The sequence below is a fragment of the Ambystoma mexicanum genome, chromosome 6q, assembly GCF_040938575.1.
Source record: "Ambystoma mexicanum isolate Mex_15411 chromosome 6q, UKY_AmexF1_1, whole genome shotgun sequence".
NCBI lineage: Eukaryota > Metazoa > Chordata > Amphibia > Caudata > Ambystomatidae > Ambystoma > Ambystoma mexicanum.
This window is the reverse complement of record NC_090937.1, coordinates 1,299,602,930-1,299,615,893: the sequence shown is the minus strand read 5'-3', so window position 1 is coordinate 1,299,615,893 and position 12,964 is coordinate 1,299,602,930. Positions and strand designations below refer to the sequence as shown.

Below are 12,964 nucleotides of genomic sequence, written 5' to 3'. Positions count from 1 at the left end.
TATTACTTAGCCTTTTTCATTGCAAATAATTTGTCAGGCCCAATTCATAATTAAAGGTGTGCAGTAAAGTATAAAAATGCTATGTTTAAGCACTGTCTCATTGAAACATTTACCAGCCAGGCAGTCTCCGGGCCTTACTGCTCAGTCACCGAAGTGTTTGACCAGACTTTAGTGGCTTGCCACTGTTTAATATAATAGGGTGGCCCACAGGGTAGATTCTGCAAATCCATCTCAACACTAGAGGCTGCGGTCCATCAGAGAAAGTAAGGGCCGGGGTAATGCATACCGTTTCCATACCCCTCCCCTTTCTGCCACAGGGTTTGCATGGGATTACAATCTATTCCCAAACTTCCACTTGCCTGGTTGCGCTCTGAACTTCTGGCCAAGGAGTCCCCCAGGGTAACCCCTAGTGGTGTTGGATTGGGAAACGTTTGCATTATATTCTAGAGGGACTTCACCTTCAGTGCTTTGTTTCGTGAACATTTGCCTACCGGTTTGCTTTGCAAATACTTGTTCTGCACAGTTAAATACTTCCAACTCCCTGCAACAGGTACTTTGACACTTTGAGGTGCTAGGCTTACCCAACAGGAGACTGTGGGTAAGGCCCTTATATGTATAAGTCAGGGTAAGGGCGTAGTCTCTTACCTGTAACTCCATTTCTCCAGCGTTGGAATCTATCATGGATTCACATGCTGTGAATATTCCAAGTCGCCAGGCTGAGAATCCATGGTTACTTTGACTTAGTAATTTTCCTATAGAAAAACTTGACGCCTTGAGCATCCCATTGATGTCGTTGCGGATGCTTTTGATACCCACCAATGGGATGTCAAGAATATAGCTCCGCCCAGCAGCTTCCCCTCCGATTCTAACCACTCCAGCTGGAGGATGTCCCCCTGAAGAGGATGTTTGCCCGTAAGGGGTAGGCTGGAGGGCACATGTGAATCCATGAAAGATAACCCTGGAGAAATGGAGTTGCAGGTAAGAAACTACTCCCTTCTCCAGCATTGGATCTTTCATGGATTCACATGCTGTGAATAGATTTTGTAGCAGTATACATGTAAGGAGGTGGTAAACCAGGCAAACACATAAAATTGTCTGCGTTAATGCGAGAAGAATACATACGCAAGTAGAGAAAGGAAAACAACCCCAGAAGCTGCAGGGCTTACCTGACTGGAAAAGCTGTTGCAGGACTGCTCGTTCCATCTGTATATCCTCATCATGTTGCTTATGTAAGCAGTAGTGCCTGGTAAATTTGTGGGGCACAGCACATGTTGCTGCTTGGCAAATGCCTGATGGGTACTCCAGACCAGAGAGTCACAGAGGCAGCCGTGGCTCCAGTGGAGTGTGCTCTGGGCATCGTTTGCAATGGCTTATTGGCCTTAAGAGTGGCAGACGGAGATTGAGATGAAACCCATCTCGAAATGCCCAGTTTTGATATGGATTTTCCCTTGTTGGATGGAGCAAAGGTGACAAACAGCTGTTCCGTCACCTTGAAAGATTTTGTGCGATCTTAATATTGCAATGCCCTTTTGACGTCTAGAGAGTGCAGGGCCTTCTCCGCTGGTGAAGTGGTATTTTGAAATAATGTGGGGATAGTTATGGTTGAATTTTTATGAAACTCTGAAGGTACTTTGGGGATGAAATGAGGATTAGTGTAAAGTACCACCTACTCAAACCGTAGGTACGGAGGGTCTACAACCAATGCTTGCAGTTCTGAAACCCGTCTAGAGGCCACTACAAAAGCCACCTTCCGCGTTAGAAATTTGATGTGTGTTGACAAAGGTTCGAATGGACTCCATAAACCCTGCCAGGACCAGGTGCAGGCCCCAGACAGGTGGAATTCTCTTTGGCGTAAAGGTACGGAAAAGCCCTTTTAAGAAGTGTGTGATACGCATGTCACTGCAGGGGGAGGGGGGAGATCTTTTCTGTCTAAACCTAGACATTGCCGATAAGTGCACTTAGATGGAAGAGATTGCTAGACCTTCTGTAGCCAACTTTAGCAGATACGGAAGGATCTGATGAGGCATTATAGCTAGTGGCTGCAGGTTAGGCTGCTGTGCACACCATGCACATAATCTTTTCCATTTACGGCTATAGGAAATGTTGGTAGGCGTTCTAGCTGCTGCTAGAATGCACCGAAAGTCTTGAGGGATATTCAAATGACCGAATTCGGAGTGGTCAGGAGCAACGCTAACATGAGAGCCTGGGTTGTGATGAAAGATTGGCTTAAGATCCTAGATGGATTGGATCGTCCACTGCCAGTTGGTCCAAGAACCAGGTCTGCCTGGGCCAGAATGGAGCTACCAAGATTATTCTGCAACAACCTTTGCGTATCTGTATCGTTTTCCTGATGAGTGGAAATGGAGGGAAAGCATAAGCAAACATATCGTTCCAAGGGAATGAAAACACATCTGAGAGTTGGGATGTGGAATCCTGCTGGCAAATTTCTGGCACCGCTCGTCGGGACTGGGGGATGACCCCCACCTTGAGAAAATCTTGGCTATCTGGATGCTGTGCAATTGCCACTCGTGTGTCTGAGTGGATCCCTGCAGAAGGTGTCTGCTTGCTTGTTCTGCATACCCGGCAGATGGAAGATCTGAAGTAGGATGTTGTGCTGGATGGCCCAATGCCAGACGGTCTTTGCTTTTTGAGACAAGGTGTTTGATCGCATTCCGCCTGGCTTCCGTTTATTAAACATTGTGGTCGTGTTGTCGGTTAGGACGCAAACCACCCAATTTTTGATAACAGGAAGAAATTATTTTAGAGCCCAGTGCACGGCCTGTAATTCGAGCACATTGAAATGGAGGACAGCTTCCGCAGAGGCTTTTGATTTGGTGCGTTCCAAATGAGCGCCTCATCCCGCCTGGGAGGCAATGGTCACAATGGTTAGATGGTAGTTTGACTCCATCAGGGGCATTCCTTTTGCGATGTTGCAAGGGTATGTCCACCATTTCAGTGCGTTTGACAGAGCCCGAGAGATGGTTACTTTGACCAGGAACGCAGAGTTTGGGACAATCTGGTCGCCAAAAAAATTTGCAATGGCCGCATGTTCAGTTGGCAGTGGGGAATAAGCGGAATGCAAGAGGACATGGTGCCCAGGTGAGTAATTTATGCACCGACCGTGACTCGCTGGTTTGTCGTGAATGAGTTTGCTAGTGTTATCAATTTTTTGATTCTTTCCAAAGAAGGTCTGACCAGACTCTGGCTGTATGGAATGGAGCGCCCAGGAAAACCAAGTTCCTTGAGGGAACTGTGCAGGATTTTGTCTAAAATGTATTGAAAAGCCCACCCAATTGTTGGAACCACGTTTGGTTGAGAGAAGAGGAGGCTTGTTGATACGTTGAACCTGCGACCAGCAGTACGGGTAGACGCGGTGGCCCTGTTTTCGGTGCTAGGAGGCTACCAGTGCCAGGCACCTTGTGAATGTTCTCTGTGCCGATTTCAGGCCGAAAGGCAGTACCCAAAAGTGATAATGGCTTTCTCCAACTACAGATCCGAGATGCATTTGGTGCCTTGGATGTACTGGCTCATGGAAGTATCCATCCTTGAGATCGAAGGCTGCAAGGTATTCCTGGGGCTAACGGCTTTTGACCTCCTGGAGCCTTACCATTTTGAATTTTTGTTTTTGGATGTTCTGGTTTCATTTTCGTAGATCCAGAATAGGGCGCCACTTCCCGTCTGTTTTTTTTTAACAAAGTACCTGGAGTATACTTCCTTTCCCCTTGCTTAAGGAGGAACTCTTTCGATGGTTCTTTTTCTTGGCATATCTCTTGTAAAACCTGATGATGCGGGCGAGATAACTTTATGGGGAGGTATCGGGATTTGTGCATGCTCAAACTGGCCGTACTGGCTTGCATATAGCACCCGCCTGACTTTCGTTATTGTTTGCCACTTGTTGAGGTACATCGCCACATTTCCCCCCCACCTGTGTGCCCCTGAGGCAGTCATTGTTATCCTGGTTTTGACTTCTTTGGAAGTGGCAGATCCTCGCTTTTGTTGCCCTTGATAGTATTCTCTGTTGCGCTGGGAGGATTGGTAGTTCCACTTGTAGCCCTGAGAATAATATCCTGGTCTACCCCAGTTTCGGCAAGGTCTACAGTGAGATTTATGCTGTGATCGAGGCTTCCTCCCCTTCACGCACCAGCATCATGGCCTCTTTTCTCTGTTCGGCAAGTTTTCCAATAAAGGAGCCAGACAATGCTACATCTCTCGATCAGATCAGCAACTATTGCCAGGACATTCACTGCTTTTACCATTGTTGCCCCAATGGTGAGAACTTTTTCCAAAAGGCATTAATTTACAGGTTTTCATTGGAGTGGTGCACTTCTGCTGCATTCGATCCTTGTGGCTTGCTGCCGCTGAAACAACTGACTCTGGAGCAGTTTGCGAGGTGAGGCATTTCGGTGTTGTGCCTGGAGCTTTAAATTTCTTCTCCAGCCTCCTTTTAACCAACAGCTCTGTAAAAAGGATGCTTCAGAGTATGGAGGCTCTCCCACCAAACGTGATCCAGAATGGGTTTGGAAAAGATTGGAGTGAAACTTCCCAATATCATCTGGAGGTGAAGGTTGAGCTGGGCTACCCTGTGCAGCTTGGTCAGAATCTGTGTCCCACGTGTCAGCTCTCCGGCTGTGCAACCTGTATCCCTCGGATCAGTGTTCTGGTCCATGTCAATCAATTCCCCCTCTTCTTGCTCTCTCCTACGTGGACTGAATGTGAAGGTCTAGAGGCATTTTAATTCTAGGGAGTATGCCTTGGTGAATACTGGGATGGGTTGGATCCCTTCGATTTTGAGGGGTAACTTGATGTTCCCCTTAAGGCTGAATTGTTGGCGCATGAGGAAGCGGAAGACTGGCATCACGCTGTCCCAAAAGAGACTGCAGTGTTGTAAGGACCTGCAGGGAAAGCAGGCATGTGGGCTTTTAGGGGTTATGTGTACGCATAAAGCCCATTCCAGCAGGTGTTGATGGCAGAGTACGTGTCTGAAACTGTAGAGGTGTGTCTTCCGATCCTCCTATCCAGGAACCATCTAGAGAGGAAGTTCCTTTTTCAGGATCCAATTCAAAGACACCCGGACATACCGCTGGTGGAGGCTCAAAATCTGATGTAATCTCATGCTGCAAAAGGTCTTCTGACATGATATCTGGGAACTCTATGGGAGAAATTCCGAGGGGAGCCTGGTCGTGCTGCATCGAGGACTCCATTGGGGTTTTCAAAATACCCTTAGGAGACCATAGATTGGCAAAATCTCTGTTGTGGCCGTTGACAGGCACATAGGCTTTTCTGCAGACTATTTCTTTTTGGTTGTCAACTAGAGACGAGCCGTAGACCCTGACGAGGATGCGGTCTTTGTCGATGCGGTCATTGATGGTGCTCGGAGTAGACTTAGACAATGATTTTGCCCTCGACCAGTGTTCTGGCCAGAGGAGGATCTTCTAGATTCTGACGATGAGTAGTGTTTTTTGCCACTCGTCGAGGTAGACGATCAATGACGAGGAGGATTTTGTAGCCGAATTGGCAATGTGCTTGTCAGTCAACGGAGATCTCATGGACGGGTCAGCAGATTTTGACGATGGGTTAGCACATTTCTCCCTTGGCTTGTCCGAATGGGCCCTTGGAAGAGTTTTTGGACCTGGTATGGGAACCTTCGCCACTAGTTGGTGGTTTCTTTCCAGGGAAAGGACGATTTTGCCTCACCCGTCTTGTTTCCTGGCCACCGCCTCCTGAGATCTGGACCCCTGTCTTGACAGTGACCTCTTGTCAGAGGGAGTGGTTGCTCTCCCACTCTGTGATGAGCCAACCTCAGACGCTGGATAGACTCCTTCATTGAGCCAGCAGATTAGGCATTGGTTCCTGTCCTTAAGGGTTTTTCGCAAGAAACCCTGGCAGATGGCACAGCCATCAGCGGAATGGTTCAGGTCGAGGCAGTAAAGACATTACGTGTGCCTATCCCCTTCATACACATTTTTTAGGCCGCAAGTGTCTCACTGCCTAAACAAGGACTTTTTAGGTCCTGAAGCTTCCATGGTTGGAACTGGAATCGTGTGTATATCAACGTCGGTTGCACCAGATGGTGAATTTTGAAGAAAAAGTAAATTTCCGAAGAGATATACACTTAATCTCAGGAGAGAAACATGAGGAATCCCAACAGATTGGAAGATTGTTGAAATCTGAGGGGAAGCTGCTGGGATGGAGCTATACACTCGGCGTCCCATTGGTGGGTACCAAAAGCACCAACAACATCGATGGGACACTAAAGGCGTCAAGTTTTTCCATAGGAAAACTACAAAGTCAAAGTAACCGGGGACCACCAGCCAGACGATTGGGGAATATTCACAGCATGTGAATCCATGAAAGATCAAATGCTGGAGAAATGTTTAATTGCTTTGCATTGTGTGCTCTTGCTTTACTGTCCCCAGTTGATGTTTTTCGATTGCTAAACTGTTTAGTGTAAAGTGTGGGTGATAACTGGTGAGATCAGCAACTGTGTATGGATTAAGTTACTTACCTAGAACTTCTGTACTCCAGCACTGGTATATTTTCATAGATTCATATATACTGCTGAATATTCCCAGTCAGGCTGGTGCTCCTTGGTAACTATCCATTTGAAATAAAAGAAACTGTACTTACTTCAGTGTTCCATTAGCCTTGTTTTGGGCAATTTACCCTTTATCATATAGGCATTGCCTCCCTTAGCGCCACCCCTGTAGGTCACCATCAGATTGTACAGTGCACATAAAACACAGTTCTGTCTCATGGGGTGTAGGCACGAGAGTCGCATGTAAATCTTATGAAATATACCAATGCTGGAGAAGAACAAGTTACTTACCAACTAATAACGTTCTTTGGACTGGATGGTCCTCCCCAACGTATTCCACATCTTTGACATGTAATGTCCACAGCTGTGCTGCTTGTAAATTTTTCGGCAGAGGGCATCCTGGGTCGATGGCATCGGGTTGATGTCCCTAAAAGGCCTCAGACGAGGGTGACGTCATTGGCTGTTACAAGTAGGACGCACGGCGCCCGTAGCCTCAGTTCATGTTTTTCCCCCCCACAACGTGTGCCATAACCGCACACCAAGCCTCCATGACTGCACATAGCCTTGTGGGAACGTAAGCTGCAATAGCATGGGAAAGGCTGGGAGGGTGCTGTGGAACACATTGGAGGACCATCCAGTCGAAAGAACGTTACCAGTTGGCAAGTAACTTGTTCTTCGAATAGATTCCACACCTTTGACAGACTCCCAAAGTAGTATCAGGGAACGGAGGAGGGAGAAGAATTTGGATATACCCAATCAGATGGCAGAATAGAGCACTGCTTTACCAAAGGCCATATCTTGACCATGGAAAGTATCCAGGGAGTAATGCTTGACAAAGGTGTGGATGGAAGACCACGTTGCAGCATCACAAATGTTTTTAACAGGGACTCCCCGTTGTAGGGCCGTGGATGTGGACACACCCCTGGTGGAGTGAGCTCGCAAACTCTCAGGAGGGTTCTTGCCAGCCAATCTGTAACATTCAGCAATGGTGAGGATAATCCACCTGGACAAGGTCTGTTTGGTAACAGCCTGGTCCAATCGGTGTCCAGTGGATCCCACAAAAGTTGGTTGTCCACTCTGACCCTGGAAATCCTAGCAATGTAAAAGTTTAAAGCTCTCCTAGGGTCCAATCTATGGAGTCTCTCCTCTTCCTTAGCAGGATAGAAAGAAGGAAGCACCACCTTCTGGCTTAAATGAAACTCAGACACTACCTTAGATAGGAAGGAATGACGTACCCTCAGTACAACCCTATCCCTGTGGAACACAGTAAAGGGTGGCTTAGACGAAAGTGCCTGCAACTCGCTCACTCTGCGAGCAGATGTAACTGCAATCAAGAAAACAGTCTTGAAGGTCAACAGCCTCAAAAAGGACAAGAGTGCAAAGGTTCAAATGGAGCACACATCAAGAATTTCAAGACTAGATTCAGATCCAAAACCGGCACCTGAAAAGGTGACGACAGGAACACATTTGTAAGCCTTTTTAGAAACTGGGTAATCAAAGGAATCTTAAACATTCTTCGACAAGCGCTTGAAAATAGACAGCGCTGCCACGTAACTTTTAATGGTACCCACTTGAAGACCCTTGTGGGCCAAAGAAAGCAAGACAGAAAGAACCATCGGAATACAACACTGAAAAGGATCGACATTGTGTCGTCTGCTCCAGTTGCAAAACTTACAGCAACAGTACAGGGATTTGGTTGCCGGACACCTGACCGAAAGCAACACCTCCATCACGTCATCTGGGAGGTCCCAATCCTTAGATCTCAACCTTTCAGAAATCAAGCGTGACGGTTAAGAGTCTTGGCCTCTGGATCGAGAACCCCAACCCCCCCCTTTGCGCGAGAGAAGATCCTCTCTTTGGGGAAGACGGCATGGTGGACAGATGGACATTTCTAGAACGTCCGGGTGCCACGCTCTCCTGGCCCAATCCGGAGCAATTAGGATCATGTGTGACACAAACCTCTGCAACCTCCATAGAACCTGAGGAATGATGGGGACCGGAGGAAACATGTACAGAAGTGGGAATGACAATCCAGAACTAACGCGTCCCCTAAAGCTCCTCTCAGAGGAAATTCCCTTGAGCAATGTCTCGCACTTCCGGTTGGCACCGGTCACGAACAGATCCACTTGAGGGGTTCCCCAAAGGGCGAAGATCTCCTGAAGGACTTCCTGAGCCAACTCCCACTCGTGAGAGACTGCGCTCTGCCTGCCCAGCGCGCCCGCCGCCGCATTCTGCTCTCCGGCCAGATGAACTGCTGAGAGTGAGATTCCCTGCTGTATTGCCCAGAACCAGAGCTGCATCACCTCTCTGCACAGCGGGCGCAGCCCTACTGCCCCCTTTTGTTGAGGTAATGCATTGGCACCGTGTTGTCCGTCATGATCAGGACACTCTTCCCGCGTACAAATGGCAGAAAAGGCTTCAGGGCTAGCCTGATAGCCCTCAGCTCTCGAAGATTTATGTGAAGTCTGGACTCCAACGGAGACCAACGACTGCTGGTGGTCAGCTCGTTGGCAAGAGCCCCCCATCCTGTGAGGGAAGCATCAGTCACTACCGTCACTTCTGGCCATGGCTGCCAAAATGGCTCTCCCTTCATCAAATCCCTTCGCTGGCCCACCAGAGAAGATCCTGTGAGACCGTGAGCGGAATCTGAAGGAGAGCCGACATCTTACCCAAGATTTTGTACCACTGCATCCTGAGGGCCCATTGAAGAGATCTCATCCGCAGTCTGGCCTCCAGCACCAGAAAAATGCAGGATGCCATGAGGCTGAGCAACCTTAAGAATTCGAAAGCCGGGAGACTTTGGGCATGTTTAAATTTGTCGACCATTTGGACAATTTGATGAGCCCTCGTCTTCGGGAGGCGAGCACATCCCCAAGAATGTGTCTAACACAGCCCCGATGTACTGGAGCTGTTGGGAAGGTGTCATATGCGACTTCTTGAAATTGAGGGAGAAGCCCAGCTTGTGAAAGGAGTGGCAGGTGAGGTTGAGATGATCCAAGGCCTGTTCGGGAGAATGCACTCGGATCAACCAGTCGTCCAGGTAGGGGTAGACATGAAACTCCTGAGATACGGTGCCACCAACACCATGAGCTTGGTGAAGACCCTTGGGGTGGAGGTCAGCCCGAATGGCAGGACTCGAAACTGAAAGTGCCAGCTGCCAACGGCAAAGCTCCGGTATTTTCTGTGTTTTGGATGTATTGGCACATGAAAATAAGCATTGTGTAGGTCCAATGACACCAACCAATCCTGAAGTCGAAGGACCTGAAGGATCCTGAAGGACTTCAGAATTGTCAGAAGCGTCCTGATGACTGGTTTGAAGTCACTCCGAAAATAGGTCAGTTCATACTAGTGTTTCCTTGAAACACAAATGTGTTGACACCCCATAAAGAAGACCTATATTTGAAGATAGACATTATATACACATACTTCACTTTTGTTACTAACATCACAAAAGAATTTGAAAAACAATTTGATACTCTTGTTTTTTCCTTTTCTGTATTATTAATGTCTTATACAGTACGCTGTGTTTAGATTCAACATGTGTATGTGCACTTGTTTTTTATTCATTTTAGTCTTTTGTCAAATATATATTGATTAAAATATGTGATTGAAACCTGATCTGGTATGCAGCTGTATAAATAATATATTACAGTATTTCTGTTGCACTGGCCGTCAGAACAAACGACCTGCGTGTGTGAATGCAGGGTAGCTAGTTGTGAAATCTATTCTCGTCTAGTCTATGCACTTGATCAATAACTAAAATAAACTGACATTTTCCAGGAGGATGCATCGAGGAGAGACTTAAGCAGGCCTCCTAAATTCTTTAAAAATCCATTTAGACCTGCAGGGCAAGTTCCTTATTTCGCATACTCTACCTAAGAGAAATGCACTTGCCCCATGGTGGCAGGTGACAAATTGTTTAACAGTGCTTTCTGTAAAATGGTGCATGTCACCCTAAGGACACTTCCTATTTGGAGCAATGCTGCCACACAAACGCCAGCCATGCACATTAAAACATGCATTTGCCGTTTACAGAAAATAGCAAAAGAGGTTTCCAACATCCCCATACTCTTCATTATGGTTGAGTACCATGAAAATGATACTCGCCCTTCATAAAATCTCCTCGCCAATGTGAGTACGCTAGTACAATTTACAAGCCCTGTTTAGTCAGAAATTGGTTGGCATGGAGTACGTTTGCATGAAATCTAGCAAATCAAATGCGCTTACCATGCAGTTCTGCATTTCGTGTCACAGTAAGGTCCAACGGCCCGTCCTGTTCTTCCTGAAGGGAAGTTTGGTTAATTTTGACACCATTGCATGCACGACTTGAGTCTTTCGAGGATCCATTACGATTCTCCTGAAGTTTACGGCTTTTTGAAACATATTCAAATGCAAATTGGCGTATCATCTTCTTCATCAATTCCTGAGCAACTAAGGGAATGTTAGGATCACAGTTCTGAGGAAGGTCTAAAGAAACACAAAAAACAAGTTAAACAGCAATTCTATGCACTTAAATGTTTTACATTCAGAACCACTACATTTACCTGTAATATTAATGCTTCAGATTTAGAATTATTCAAATTAAGTTGCAAGCAAGAAAGGCCATGCAGAGTGCACAGAGGATCAACTTGTGCTTAGGTTGGTGGTACTACCACAATTGTGGTGGGTGGAAGGAGGAAATAGACCACTAATCAGATAGATATGAACAAAACGGTTGGCTTTAGATGCCTGGGATATGCTGAAGTATAGTGTAAAATGCTTCCATAAAGTATGTCTTAAAAGGTAACTGGGATGGCTACATTTATGTTCAAAGAAAACCTTGTAGGTATTGTTGGAAAAACCAAAAACCTAGACCATTGTTTGTAACAAACTTGCATTTTCCTTACAATAAAGGCCCAGAAAATACTGAGGTGGCGGGAAAGGGTATTCCTCAGAGGAAAAGTTGGAAAGAAAACTTGAGATCAAAACCACAGGTAAAATAAGGATATTCCAGGTCAACAAACAAAAATGCTTACACACCACTGACAGGAAAAAGGTTTGTGGTGGGCAGAGGCAACTTGGGGAGAAACTAAGCTTTACACCCCAAGCTTGCTCCTGTGTGCCAATAGATCAATCTAGTCTACACAAAAATCAAGACATGGTGATGATTGTATTAAACTTTGGGAACCTAGCTTTGCAGCAGTGACTGCCATTGGCATGTATGTATAGGGACAAGTCACTGAGCAATACAGAAATGTAGAACCTGTACTCTCTCTGCTACCCCCAAATGGAGACCATGGTAGTTATTTGGAACAGCATATGCACGTAATACGGGATATCATGTCTAACAGAAAATAAAATTTGAAGACTAGGCAGACAAGCAGCATTTACAAATCGAGATGGTGCAGGTCAAAGACAATTAAAGGTGAAATACTGGTTGACCATCTTGCAAGATATCAGGTTCGCCCAAATAAGGAAAATGTGGCATGACAAGATATAGCTGGACATGTGTAAACTTGACATTGGCTGTCCAGTGATAAAAGCGTGCAGCCAATCCCTGGGGTAGCGTCGTCAGACATTTAAGTTTCAGAGTTTGCCAATGAAAGTTACAGCCATATCCTACAGCGAGTCCCCTTCTCGCTCTGAAAAACTAGCTATTACCTTCCAAAGTTCTGTAGTTGAACTGGCAAATAACTTAATAGGGGGCTGGTAGGGCCATTTTGCCACAAGCCCCTGGTGAGGGGTGTTGGGTTGAATTTCCATCATGTGTGATATTTTCCTCACCTGGCGAGTATCCTACCTACACTTTTCTTGAGAGACCAGCACCCAACTACCTTATGTAGAGTGCTGAGGGGAAACTTTCTCTACGTTTCTACTGTAACGTTTTAGCTACAGTAACAAATTCATCTGTGCTAGTAAACCTTTGTTATTTCAGGACTATACCAAGAATCGGAGCCCTGTACACTAAAAGGAGTCTTCTCCAGTCCTACCTTAGGTGAACTTTAGTAAAACTCTTTAATGAGGCAAGTGAAATCATCCATCCAAAGGACAAGAGATGGTTCGAACTAAAAGATTTTTTTTTGGTTATCAATGGCACTGCAGTTAGACTTCATTCAAGTGAGGGGAGAAGGTTGGTGGACAGGTCAACAGAAAAAACACAAAAATGACATTACACAGATATATTGAAACTATATACTCGACTATAAGGTTACACATTATCTATTTACACACACGCACACACGCATACACACACACACACACTTCTAGTGTGTACAACAGCAAAGGCCCAAGTATAACATTCCCACTCCTAAAGCTTAATGTGGGATGGCACCTTGGTAAACACAGTCTTACAGTACTAATGGGTGGGGAGAAAAAGGGATACATTATATACTCAGTCCTGCTCCGGATATACAGTGGCAACAGATGAACAGCCACCATATTCCTCATAAC

At 46.1% G+C, this 12,964-nt stretch overlaps 1 protein-coding gene across 4 annotated transcripts in view; it reads right to left on the bottom strand.

Moving 5' to 3' along the window:
- The window catches only part of LCORL (ligand dependent nuclear receptor corepressor like), a 1,174,596-nt gene that overhangs the window by 912,554 nt on the left and 249,078 nt on the right, over positions 1-12,964 (bottom strand). For all 4 annotated transcript variants that reach the window (XM_069631902.1, XM_069631901.1, XM_069631903.1 and 1 more), the window contains exon 5: positions 10,763-11,002. In XM_069631902.1, coding sequence (XP_069488003.1) covers positions 10,763-11,002 — 240 coding nt within the window. The remainder of the gene's footprint in view (positions 1-10,762; positions 11,003-12,964) is intronic.